The 14,039-nt window shown below is 39.0% G+C and overlaps 1 protein-coding gene across 2 annotated transcripts in view; it reads right to left on the bottom strand.

Annotated features, from left to right (window-relative positions):
- Window positions 1–6,108: 6,108 nt before the first annotated feature.
- The window catches only part of LOC124171384 (WSCD family member AAEL009094-like), a 53,083-nt gene continuing 45,152 nt past the window's right edge, over window positions 6,109–14,039 (bottom strand). For both annotated transcript variants that reach the window (XM_046550555.1, XM_046550554.1), the window contains exon 7: window positions 6,109–8,439. In XM_046550555.1, coding sequence (XP_046406511.1) covers window positions 8,220–8,439 — 220 coding nt within the window. In that variant the 3' untranslated portion in view covers window positions 6,109–8,219. The remainder of the gene's footprint in view (window positions 8,440–14,039) is intronic.

Consider the following 14,039-nt stretch of genomic DNA (forward strand, 5'->3'; position numbering starts at 1 on the left):
AATGAAGATTGATTCTCGTATCAAAGAACACGGTTTTTATAGAAAATATTCTTTCATATCAAATTTATTTCCACGTGATGGACTTTTAATAACATACTTTTCAAGGCGAGATGCATAGAAATGTTAGAATAATTGTATAATTAGCTAAAAATTTCTCAGAATTGAAACTAATCCGACACCATTCTGAATACTCACCCTCCTCACTCCCGAAACCATCTGGCCCCAGTTCCGCTGTGCGACGATGGGTTTCTCGCCACCCTCCCTCCTTTTCCTCACGACTACAGTATTCCGGCATGAATTGAAAAGTAAGCAATACGCAAGTAAGTCAATATAATAAATTTGATTCTTGAATTGCTGAAAGGTTCATGAAATGAGACCCCGTTTTGACTCTGGGAAATTTTCTGTAGGAGTGGAACGTTTGAGCGTAAAATATGGAAATGCTCCAATGACACTGGTCTTTAAACCTCAACTTGAAGTAATACAAGAGTCTGACGTATTTTTAAAATGTAACCACTCAGGACGGCTGAAGAAATATCTTTAAAAATCCTGCACTAGACTGAGTTTCAGAAACAGCATTTATAACCCCAAACTTTCGGATAACTGGATAAGTTTTTGTCGACCACCATAGTATCGAAACATGGTTCGGGAAGGAAGAGTAGGAGCAAGCAATCTGTTGGAGTGGTCTTCACGACAGTGCATAGATTCGACTGTAACACCTTTAAAGTAAATCTAGTATCTACGGGAAAAGTATTATCCGACATATGGTGAAAGTTATTCCCCGTTAAAAAAGGGGGGCGCATTTAGAGTAACGAAATTACTTGTGAATTGAAGAGGGTATGTTAAATTTACTAAGACTCAAAATTACTTCATTTAACGGTATAATCCATCTTTAATTAGTTTTATTTTTCCCGAATGAAAACAATGAGACTTAGAATTGTTTTTATCTTTAATTATTATTATCTAATATGATTGCTATTTTCACATATGTAAGAATGTCTTGCAAATATTTCAAACTACCTATTTCCTTTATATTTTAAGATGTATTCTTATTGTAAACAGCTAATTATTTACTAAGTCAAATATAAAAATCCTAGTTCTATAAGAATTGGAAGCTATGTTTGCCTCAAAGTATCCTGTGTACACTAATTATCAATTTGGGATGTGATTTCTAACAGTTTATTATAGGTCTAATAATTTTTTGCGCATTCTTGAAACTCAATGGAAAAAAGGGTAGAATATGAATAGTACGGAGGGTCGTTCGGTAGGGAGACAAGAAAATTTGCGCGTTTAAGGTCCTCTTCCGAGGCGACTAATTTATTCCTTTTGACGTTAGTCTGAAGCACTTCGGTTTCAAAATTTGGATTGTAACCGCATAATGTATTTTGCCTTTATGGATGTTTAAATTCGTTGGGCGATAGACTTTCTGTATTCATTGATCTTCGCGTTCAAATTTCTACCTTGCTGCTCTATATATTGCATTTGACACTCACAACTAATGATTTAATACATGCAACTACGTTTTTTTGCGAATTAGTCTTTGTTAACGACGAGGAGCTGGAATAATAATGTATTTGGGAAACTACCAATAATGTGTTTGGGAAAAGGCAGTTCAATATGTATGAAAAACTTGGATTTGATTTGAAACTTCGCCGGAGAGAGGTTGAGTGATGGTAATATAGAAAGAGTTCCAAGATTCATTGGTTTTATTGGTGGGTTAAGGGAGGTCATGACCGTCTTGGCTTGTTTCCGTCTTTTCTTTCCTTGCAAATAATCGGCAAGTGCTTCACCGACTCCCTTTTTCTCTGCACTCGACTTGATGATCGGGAGCTTTTGCTTACGAGGGGATGCTGATTGGTCTATAGATTACGGTTTACAACCAGTTAATAGGGTGTCAGGAATCAGCAATTTGGTTCATCACCTGATTTGTGAAAGGCGATGCCCTATAGTAGCAGAACGCATGTCGTGGTCTTGAATTTCAACATTAAAATCAAGGTGATTTATTGTCTTGTCTTCTTCAACTTCAAGACTTTGAGTTGTGCAACGAATTTATGAAATGGAGGAAACTCATTGTCTGTTGTCGCCAGTCCATCAACACAAAATATCATCGACGCACCTAAACCAGTCGAAAATTTTTCTATTCTTGTGTGTGACGTGACGTGAAGTTTCTCCTAGATTACCCATAAAAATCTCAGAAAAGAAGGGAAAAAGTGATGATCAAAGCTCCACTTGCTATGTGGAAATGTCCATTGAATGGGAAATAGTTTTATTCCAAACATATTCCAATTAGGTTCTCATTAAATCCCAAGTTTCAATAATTGATACTTTATGTGTTGATGATATAATTCCGAAGATCTGGTTTGTTATAATACATTTATTTTTGCGTAGTGTTACGTAGTTATTCACACATCTTATTTCATTTTCTAAATAAGTAAAATGCTCTTCACCATTGTATTTTCTTGCTTTATGTGTTCAATTTTTAGCGAATATCTGAATCGTTAGCCTTCCTCAATACTGCGAAACGTTTAACTTTGTGATTGGTGCTGGGAGACGTCATTAAAAATTTGAATGCGATACTTTTAAACGTCAAACGTGATTTAGTAATAGATGAAAATATTTCAAATTGCTATGATAATTTTTGTTCATATATTTAACAATTAGCAATCAAAGAAATATTTTGATTTGAATAAGGATACATCTACATCTACACATATATATTACCCCTCTAGCCGCCTAAAAGGCGTGTGGCAGGGGGAAGGATAAGGGAGAACTTTGAGATACTTTCGAAACGAATGCACAAATGTAGCAAAAGACTTAGCCAACGGTAATGTTCAATAGGGACAACCATCTTTCTGTTCATCACATAAGCTGAGTAAAAGTGTATCAGTCTTTCGAATGAATCATAAAAACTTTAAAGTCATATTTGTGACAGATTTATCGCAATAAAAAACTGATGTTTCTCTCAAGCAAACTTAGCATCGCAGACGTATTTTCCTAATGCCTGCAAATGACGAATTTACCTCTAATATTTAAAATATGCTCATTACAATACGCAATCATTGCTAAAGGAGTAACACATATTGAAACCTGGAGCTTAGAAGACGAAGTTTCCTTTCTGCCAGACGCGCTTCTTAATTTTCAAACAAAAGCATTGTATTATCCAATAGGAAGTGTACCAGCGCGGAAATTCTGCAAAGAAAATCTTTTAACCACCCACTCTTTTTACCTGAGGTAACACTCCTACATGCGTAGAATAAAAATTGATATTCGGCTTTCGGATAGGATATATACATCTAGGCTGAAATTCGCCATGAAAAAATTCTTGATTTTAACGGATACTAAGAGTTGCAACGTACTCCAAATCACACGACCCCCGTTCCGTGTGCTCGCGTCCGGGGATAGTATTCTGATTATGCGATTTACTTTGTTGTGAACGGACCTTTCAAATTGACCGATCTGGGGAATGGGTTAATTCCGCAACAATGCGTTTTTCTTTGCATTGAAGTGCAGCTGAACCTCTTTTTCGCTTCCGTGACCAAGTTTTCAAGGACTCTTCGGACACACGTTGGGTACGAACAATTTTTGTTACAAGTGCTCTTGTTACTAAAGGGTTCGAAGGCACCAGGAAAGTGGGTAATAATGCTCTGTTCGTTCGGAAAAGCCCGTTTACGGCTCGAGCTAGTCTGTGCTGGCGATCTGCAGGGAAAAAGAGGTGTGGTTTTATTCTCTTTCGAGAATCAACTGAGGGAGCTAGCACTTGATGACAACCACCCGGTATTTGCTTCCATTAGGCCAGGAACTGAAAAAAACACTTCTTGGATTGGGCGCTCTACCGACCGTGCTTTCCTCTTGGGAACATAGGGGAACTTTTGCCTTCTCCTCCAAAAAACCCACTCCTATATGTTGCCTTACCCTCTTCTTCCAGCCATTGTGCGCGTTAAGGTGGCAAGAAATTTTAACAGAGATATATTTATCCTTTCGGACTCTGGTATATTATAAAAATTCCCGGAAACTTACCGGTCTGTATGGATTTCGCTTCAGGTAAAGAGCCGGTGAACCGCCGCACGGTTGCGTTATTGTCGTCGTTGCATTGAAAATTGTTTATAACTAAGGAATTGTTCATTGTTCTGTACCAAAAATACTAAACATAATTCCACTACAAACAAATGCATGAATATTATCTTATAATATCATATTAAATGCAGTAATATGTAAATGACAACTTGAAGAAAATTTTATAAGGATTTAGGTCCAGAATTTCAGTGAAAATTTAAGAGGCAAATGGATGAATCCTGCATCGATCCGTTTTTCCTTGCATTGCTGAAACCCTTTTTCTCTTCCGTGTGCATGTTTTCAAGAAGTTTTTTTGAGGTGGTAGTGGTTGAGGAAGCTCATAGCAAATTATGAAAAATAAGTACTGTGATGTGCCCCTGGATCAATTAATCTCGACATCTGACTCGACGACAGCGTGGTTGAAGCGAATTTGATCACTCAACGCATTCCGAAGTTTATGCTTTGACCCTGATTCAGAGGTATCAGTTTAAATATGAAATTATTAAGTAGAATCTTGAAAATGGAACTAACTCATTAGCACTGAATGAAACTGAAAGTATGGTCTTATAGTATTCTTTTCAGTGAAGATGAGGGTATATATTGCCTGGCACCAGTTTACCTACTTAACTTATGTTTTCCTTTCACACTCATCAGCTTTCTCTAAGATCCTGCTTATCCAAATCCAATGCTTCTTCATCACACTCAGCAGGTTCCTCTTCCCGCCTCCCACATAAACATAGGCCACACTTAAGAAACTGAAGACATAATGGTCAGCCAAAAATATTTGTACGCTCTAAGTCAACTTATTGGTAGCAGGCGCAGACAATGTATAGTTGCCAACCTGGATTTTTCATGGCATCATTATGCGCCCTAGGCTATGACTTTCTAGGCGTGGGGAATTCTCAGGAACAGACATGTCCATATTCTCGTTAATTAACCATGACTTCATTTACAGAAATACTGAGAGGCTTATAATACTTCACTCATACTATCCTCTCTTCAATTATCCTCTAACTACAGGTACTTACCTCATACTTTTCAGGTTTTATTCCATTTCATGAAAACTCATTCTGTTAATACTGTGACTCCACCATGACTTGCGAACTCATGTGCCCAGAATATAATTGCGATGAAATTAAGCCAATGGGGAGAGGGAAGCTTTGCAGGCTGTGGCCCCTTCATTTCATATGGATTCCAGATCCCAAGAACCCTATCTATCCTTTAAATTGATCTCCTGGATTTACCTATCTTAATCCCCCTCTAAGAGGATAACATTACCATTCCAGGGTGCCATAAAAATGCACAGTTTGGAATGAAAATACAGAAGTGAGAATAAATCTCGTCTTAAACGCACAAACATAGCAAAAAAGATTTTAAAAATGTATAAATAAACAACGTTGTAAAATACCCTCACGACGGTGAGTCTCACAAAGGACAGTAGCAAGAGAAACTTTGTTTTTTTCCAGCTATTGGATCACTTTAAGCACTAAAGAGTGACTTAAAAAGTCTTTGGTGGTTGAAGGACATTATCTCATTACGTAGGCAGTGACGGTAAATACACCCATGAAGGGATACACCACACACCGTAAGTAAGATCAAATGGCGTTTTTTCACAAAAGGTATTTGTCTTTCTTTTCTTCCCAACCCATGCAAGAAAATGTTGGAGAATACATACAATTTTAATGACTTCCGGTTCAACAATAGCTTCATTTAAAATATGATTCTGAAAAGCATTATTGAAAATATATTGATCGATATATATGTGCTTTTTTCTTGAATATCCATATTGAAATTTATGAGGTGACACAAATATTTATGAACAGCAATACTTAAAGCCACCTCCGGCTCTCATTCAAACTATTTTCTCAGGATGCAATCCGAGTGCATTTTTCGTAGCAAGTACGAAAATTTTCGTAGACATTGACTTTGAACCCAAATTTCAAATTACTCCAAATTTAAAAAAATCCCAGTTTGGTTGCTATGGGTGGCTCACATGATAATCGTTAGAGTTCTTCTTCGTCGAAATTATGAGATCATCTCATAACACGCAAACTCAAATCACAATTGAATCAATCACTTTATTAACTGTAAAACATTTGGGGTGTAATTAATCAATGAACAAAATTCATTAAGAATTATATACACTTGATGGTACATAAACATTACTCTAAAAATACATGTTCATATTTAAAAAGTGCTGAGCTGGACGGAAATGCAAAGACGCCTTGCTCGGTATTATTTGCGCATGCAGAGGAATATGAACCCTTTTTCAGTAACATCTGTCGTCAATAAAGAGATAACAAGTAATAAATTAACGATCATGCCGCTTTGGCGCTGCTTTTATACCTTGTAGCTGGAGCGTAATTGCTAACATTCATTTGTTTTATACATGGATTATCAGTTTTATCCAATATTGCTATTATGAAGGGTGCAATCATGGCTTAGTGCAACAAGCTTATTATGTTATGCGTTACGTTTTCGGAGAATCGGTCAGGAAACTGGGGAAGCTTCTGCCTGTGAAAAATTCCCCACCGTTAACGACGAAAATCTTTTCACTAAGTCATATCTCCATTCTGGAAATCAAAGTATCTATGATGACTAACATTGATTTGTTTTTATCATTGGGATTTTTCAATGCAGGAAAAGTGTTTTCGGAAACAGAAGGTTGATTTTTTTCAGATTGCGATAAAATTCTTAATTTGCTTTATTCGATATAATGAGGCTCCTCATAATTGCACCAGATAGGTTCATTGTGGCATAGACAATTGTTCCTACAATTTAGGCATTTAAATAATTTTGTTTCCACCCTGAATTTCTCTTAAGTTCGCTCACGGGACCAAACATTCATTATTGAATGTAGACCTGAGTTTTCAAAAATTAGTCTTTGGTGGCTGCTTGGCTTCATGTTCACATCTGCAGGCTTCCTACTTTAATTTGAATACTTGTTTTTACTGCGGCAGTATCTTTTGGCTGGGGGTTCTCTTCAAAGCCTTTTAAAAAAACTAACACGTTATCAGATTTCCCTTTAATACCAATTAAAGGTTATAATGCTATTTAACGCCGGTTAACAGCTATATTTTAAGTTTGAGCCTAAGTACTGTGCGCCTGTGCTAATCGGATACTTTAAGCTAATTAATTATATTTTGTCTTCGCTAACTTCATCTCCCAGGATATGGGGATCGACTTTCTGAGTGCCTGATCGTTCCTTGTTTACAGGGTTACAGGGATAGGGTTGGCCTTGTGAAGACTCCAGTCAATCAAATCCCATTGTCGTAAGTCTGCACACCACGAGTACAAATCTCTTGGGGACCAGCCCAACTGAACGGACATTCTCTCTTCGCTGAGATTCTTGTCGACACCATTGAGCAGTAATATCGGTAGAGGGCGCGTTGCAAGCTGTGGGAAAATGAGACCAACACAAATCACGTGACGGCATCGGGGTTGCCCGGGAGTATACGACTTCACTCCAATGGCCCTTCGGACAGCAACGAATTTCGAGAAACTCTAACGACAGCAGTTAGAGATACTGACAATATTTTGTTTATACCGCTGAAAAATGCTTCAATAATATGATGCGGTCACCACTAATTGCTTAATATTTCAACCATTTCACAATATAACAGGCCACGACACGATAGTATATTTAGTTTTTTGTATCAATGAGTGGAACTTGGTGTAAAAGATGCAGGCCTCGATGGCAGCCGGAAGAAATGTTTACCCTCTGTGGGCATGATTATATGTGCACCTCCAAACATGTAATACCAATCAATTGGCTGCTGCTGTTTGATTTAAAGAGGTGATTATATATACTGGCTGCATATAGTAAGGAGGAAGTGGTATAAACAATTATTTATGTAATGGTAGTTCGCCTTGAGCAACGAACAACGAACGTCATCGGTGAGAAATTCTTCCGTGACATTCCCCTGCCATCATGTGACAAAAAAGGCTGTCATGCTGGTCTCGTTTCGGGTGACTTCATCTGCCCTCTACCCATATTGCTCCCCAATGGTCGACACCAACCTTCGCCTGCATTATCGGCCCACGATATCGCGCAAACTTGCATGCACATTTATATACACAAATCGGTACATGTATACGGCTTGTTTTCTTGCAAAGCGATTCGATTTGAGCGTTCGGCCCAACGACCGACCGACCGCCCGGCCGACCTCCTAGCCGGCGGGCGCGGCGTCCATCGGTCCCGGGTGCAGAGCGCGGGAGGCGTTGTGCCGGCCGCGCCGCCACTCCCCCCGTCCCCCGCGTCTCCGCCCACCGCCGTAGAACTTGTAGAGGTGCGTGGGCGCCCGGCCCCAGCCGCGCTTGATGAGCATATGGTCCACGTCGGCGATGGCCGCGTCCAGGATGCGGTGCAAGTCGGCAGAGAAGGGGTCCCTAAGGCGAGACAGACAAGAAGGTCACAACAACCTCATGGTAGAGTTGGGAAGGTTAGGGTGAAGCCCACATCTTACTAAGAGAGGTGGCAAGAAAGTGCCAAATTTAACTCCGCTATCATGAGTCAAAATTAGTTTACGTGCACATTAATTTTACAGATAGAATCCCTGTCATTCATTCTGTATCCAGTTTGTTCTCTCGTCTCCGTTCTCACGTCTTCCCTCTCTCAAGTTTTGAGCTATAAAAATGAGACTAGAATGGTTTCATGTGGATTCTCTGTCTTAAAAAAATCTTAGTTTTTTTTTACAGTGAAATCAGGGGTTTCTATCCCGTAAATTATACTGAGCACTTAACATATCCTCATATATGAAGTCTAACTTGCAGGATGAAAGTATTTTGTTGTGCTTTTGGAATTTAAGGACTTGCTGGAGCAGAAAAAAATGAAAAAAACTTGATTGTTTACAGTGGGATAGACAATATACCTGTATTTATGAAAATATGGTACAAAAAAGTACAAAAACGTGGGATACTATAGTGATAAACGCTCCTAGCACATCAGGAAAAGACTGCCTGCAAAGGAGGTAGCAGGTCTGCTAGTCAAGGAAATACTTTGGGGTTAATATTTGGGGAATAACTGCACATTCATCATGAATAAAATAACGGCAAAACAATAAAATAATCCACACTTATGCAATACAAAAACCGACCCGGGTTTTGGAAACCCGACTAGGTTACCCAGAAAATGACTCTCAGGTGCCAAAATCCCGGTCTCTGGTGAACTACATAAATTTGGAGTATTAGCCGCATTTATTTCATCACATGGTAAGTCCTCATGAATATATTTCAACGGCTCAGATTTTAACGCTGCTCGTCATCATCAGATACAATTAGGTATGATGTACGTCATCATACCACCACTCAGGTACGAACAGGCAAATATTCTTGTAGAGCATTAGCACCTTATCATGTGCAATGACGAAATCTGAGTCAGAGTTTAAATACATCACGAGGAATGACAAAGATTTTGGTTTTGTTTCACATTACCAACTAAATTCCACTATCACGGCTGAGACAGCGTAATACACTCGATTAAGGGTATTCAAGTAAATGGATGCCCCTCAAGTATCGAGATAAATACTCGATCAGTGAGATCGGTACTCGAATACACGTTTGTTTATTCGTCTAGTAAGCATTACTTTTCAACCAGACACCCTTTTCGTATTCGTCGAGTTATTCGGGAAATAATGGAAGGATTCAAGTATCCGCCTCAGTTAGGGAGACATTTGTCTATCCCATGGGCTCTAGAGTATCAATACATGTCATTCTGTACTTTAGGACCCAGAAATATAATGAGTACTCGAGTAGCAGTCTAGGAAATAAGCTCACATCTCGTAAGGCTGTCCGGGCACCAGTTCTTTGCCGCTTTCCACATCGAAGGGTACAAAGAATCCTCTTGGGTAGGGATGGATTTTGATGGGTGGAGAATGGAGAATGACACGTTGTTATTGATGACACATAAGAATATCCCTCACCCATCGTATATATAGACGAGAGCGCTCAAGATGGCTGCACACTGTGCAATGCATGTTTACAAAAGCTATATAGCATTTAAATTTCTAACTTCAATATTAAAATAGCAAATAGCAATTACAAATTCAGTACTTTTAAAAATGTTACCAAATAAAATTTTGATACCTCTCTTTTTAAGTTGTACCTCTAACACAATAATATGATACGTGCGCAAGCTATTTCTTAGATGCGGTAATTGGAATTACACATCTCATGCTTGATGTTTTATTAATATTATTGTTTAATAATTAATAAATTAATTATTGTCGTTAAAAAATTAATTAGAAAAGTGAAACAACTTTTTAAATAAATTTTTTAAATTTTGCCGCCCCCTGAAATCCGCACGTGCCCCTTCAGCCCTACTCCAGTTCCGGGGAAGGGGAGTAAGGGGAGATTAGGGAGGACTGGGACACATTTTGGAATACAATTTTTTTTTTAATTTTAGCGGCTTAAAACAATTTTTTTGCAATGCTTAGTTGCCTTGACCTATCTAAATTCCATAAAAAATTCCTCGAGAAATTAGAATGGGTGACTACTGTGGAATTTTGCATTTTCTGAACACATGACATTTGTCCTAGTTCTCCCTAATTCCGGAAGGAATGGGACGGTTAAGTGGGAGGAATAGAAAACTAATGTACAAGTGCAAAAATGGCAAAAAATAAATGATTAATTCAAAATACGTAAATAATAGATATTGTAGTTATTTCTGATCATATTTATACGATTTACGATAATAGTAGTAAATGTAAACAAGGATTTCACTCTTTCAGTGTCTTTAAACAAAATTGGACAATTTAGTGTCAGAGCAATATCTTTTTCCTCTATGAAACTAATGTCTTCTTCTTGAGGGAGGAAAATTTTTAAATTGACTCCCCTTTTTTGCTTGAATTTTACATTATATCCATCATCATACTCATTACTTAAACTTTCCCTGTGTAGTACAAAAGAGGAAAACCATTCCACATATCAGATTACTTTGAAAAATTACACTTTCCTTGTCCTTGGAAGTAAATGCTTTCATTGCATGTCTTGACAATGCAGATTTTTATGATGTCTTTACTCTTGCTACCTCTCTCACACTATTGCCTTCATCACAAACTATTTTCACAGCTTCCAGAATGGTACAATTTGGCACTGGTACATTATCTGTATTTTTTCACTATTACCATTCTGGATTACTTATTAAGCATAATTACCTAATGCAAAAAATTAAAATGCCTTATATAATAAAAATTTAAAAAAAATAGTGGTTGGAAGGAGTGGGACACTTTCCCATTCCTCCCACATATCTGTTGTACCAGACCTCCCTTAACGGCCATTTTGTATTTCATACGTATTATTATGCTAAAAAAACTAAATGTTATCAAAATCATCATTTATAAATCCAAAGGACATGCACATTCATCAGTGCTTCCAGCGAGAGACGGTCAAGATTAAAATAATATAAATTTAGCCCTTAACCAGTGACGTAAAATATTTGTTACACTACCAGTGGCGTGCGGTCTGGGAAACCGCAATAAATCAAATATTCATAAAATGTTGTGACGGCATTTTTATTGGTGAAGTTTATGTTCATTTATCTTCTAAACTATTCCAAGCCTTTTTTTGCGTTAGCAAAACGAATCAATTTTTCGGTAAAAAAAAGTAATTTTTAAACAGGATCCAAAAACGGATGTCAAAAACACATGAGTTATTATTATCGTTTTTAAGTGTCAATATCTCGCCATAATTCAAAATAAGGCCTTAAATGTTAAAGAAAGATGGCCAACTAATAGAAAATAACTGAATTCATCTCGTTTATTCCTTTTCTTGATGCATTCTGCAGGCGAGACGTGAGGTCTTTCAGACCGCTAATTGAATTAATTTGAAATTTTACGGAAAAAAATAATGAAAATGCTTAATTTTAATATTGTTATATCCTTATTAAACAAAAATATGAAGATAACAATGATTTTAGATTTTTTAAACAGCCATTTAGAAAATATTCATAATTTTAAAAACGCAGAGGTCTCTCAGACCGCACGTCATCAGCTAAAGGTCAAATCACGAAAGTTATATATAATATATATATATATATATATATATAAAATCTTGATGAAAGCGCACTAAGCGATAATATAAATATGTGGCCGATCGAGGCGAACGAACAAAAATTGTACTACTAAAACATAGACACACGTAAAAAAAGGGACACTCACAAATAAACGTTCAGACGTTTCAGCGGATTGATCCGCTATCCTCAATGCTGAAGGTGAACTGCTGCAGGCAGGGTAAGTTCCTCCAGTCGCCCTCCTTGGTGAGGTAGTGGGGGTGGAAGAAGGGGAAGGGGAGAGGGGGGGAAAAGGGAGGGTAGGGTTTGTTTTGGCTTTTAGTGGGCGATGTTTAGCCCGGGCGTTTCAAACGCCTTTTCAACCCAGATGTGGGCCATCTCCCTCGTCCTCACCTCGATGATAGTTGCCCTCTCTGGCATAACTTCAATGAAGGTTAGGGAAAAACATTGGTCGAAGGTACTGTTGTGTGAGGAAGTGTGAATGGGGATGGGTTCATGAAAGGGGGGAGTTTTGCAGGAGTGCCTATGGTTGTTCATACGGATGGATATGGGTGTGGTACATTCTCCTATGTAGTACGCGGGGCAAAAATTACAAAATAGCCTGTATACAACGTTGAAGGAAGTGCAAGACGGTGTGGAGGAGGATCTATTGATGACAGGTGAAGTGGTGGGGCGTAGCAGGGGGCAGCATTTGCAACGGGGGCGGTTGCATGGAGTCAGGGAGGAAGGTGGGGGCAGAGCGTTTAAATTTTTTTTTTTTACTTCCCGGGCTCTCAAAAAATTAAAAAAATATTAAAAGATCTGTACCCTATCATCAGAAAAAACAAAATCACGGCTGCTCTTCTTCCATCCTGCCCCTCCATTGCCTACAGAAGAGCACCTAACTTAGGTAATATTTTAAAATCCACCCGCCCCCTCCTACGGCACGCTCTGCCCCCACCTTCCTCCCTGACTCCATGCAACCGCCCCCGTTGCAAATGCTGCCCCCTGCTACGCCCCACCACTTCACCTGTCATCAATAGATCCTCCTCCACACCGTCTTGCACTTCCTTCAACGTTGTATACAGGCTATTTTGTAATTTTTGCCCCGCGTACTACATAGGAGAATGTACCACACCCATATCCATCCGTATGAACAACCATAGGCACTCCTGCAAAACTCCCCCCTTTCATGAACCCATCCCCATTCACACTTCCTCACACAACAGTACCTTCGACCAATGTTTTTCCCTAACCTTCATTGAAGTTTTGCCAGAGAGGGCAACTATCATCGAGGTGAGGACGAGGGAGATGGCCCACATCTGGGTTGAAAAGGCGTTTGAAACGCCCGGGCTAAACATCGCCCACTAAAAGCCAAAACAAACCCTACCCTCCCTTTTCCCCCCCTCTCCCCTTCCCCTTCTTCCACCCCCACTACCTCACCAAGGAGGGCGACTGGAGGAACTTACCCTGCCTGCAGCAGTTCACCTTCAGCATTGAGGATAGCGGATCAATCCGCTGAAACGTCTGAACGTTTATTTGTGAGTGTCCCTTTTTTTACGTGTGTCTATGTTTTAGTAGTACAATTTTTGTTCGTACGTTTGAAATAAACTCACACGAGCATTATAAATAATGTAAAGGAACTTCTTCTTGCCCTAGGGTGGGCACACAAAAAATCTTAGAAATTGACAGAAAAACGAAAAATAAAATAAAAGTGAGGAACTTACGGGGAAAGGTTGTTTTTACAAATTTTCGATGGGACGCAGCCCATCTTTCTCAAGTGAGAAGAGGAGGGAAAGTGAGGAAAGGGCATAAGGAAGGGTGCAAGGGAGAGGGCTAAGATGGAGGGAGGAAAAACGGTGGACGGGGATTGGTTGTTCTTTCTAATGGGCGCGGTTGATTCCTGGACCAGAAAACGCACGGAAAGCCCATATGCATGCCTGTTCCAAGTCCTTCAGCTCTAGGGGGGTGGTAGATGGGGGGCGGGAGGCTAATATTCCCA

The sequence above is a fragment of the Ischnura elegans genome, chromosome X (genome assembly GCF_921293095.1).
Source record: "Ischnura elegans chromosome X, ioIscEleg1.1, whole genome shotgun sequence".
NCBI lineage: Eukaryota > Metazoa > Arthropoda > Insecta > Odonata > Coenagrionidae > Ischnura > Ischnura elegans.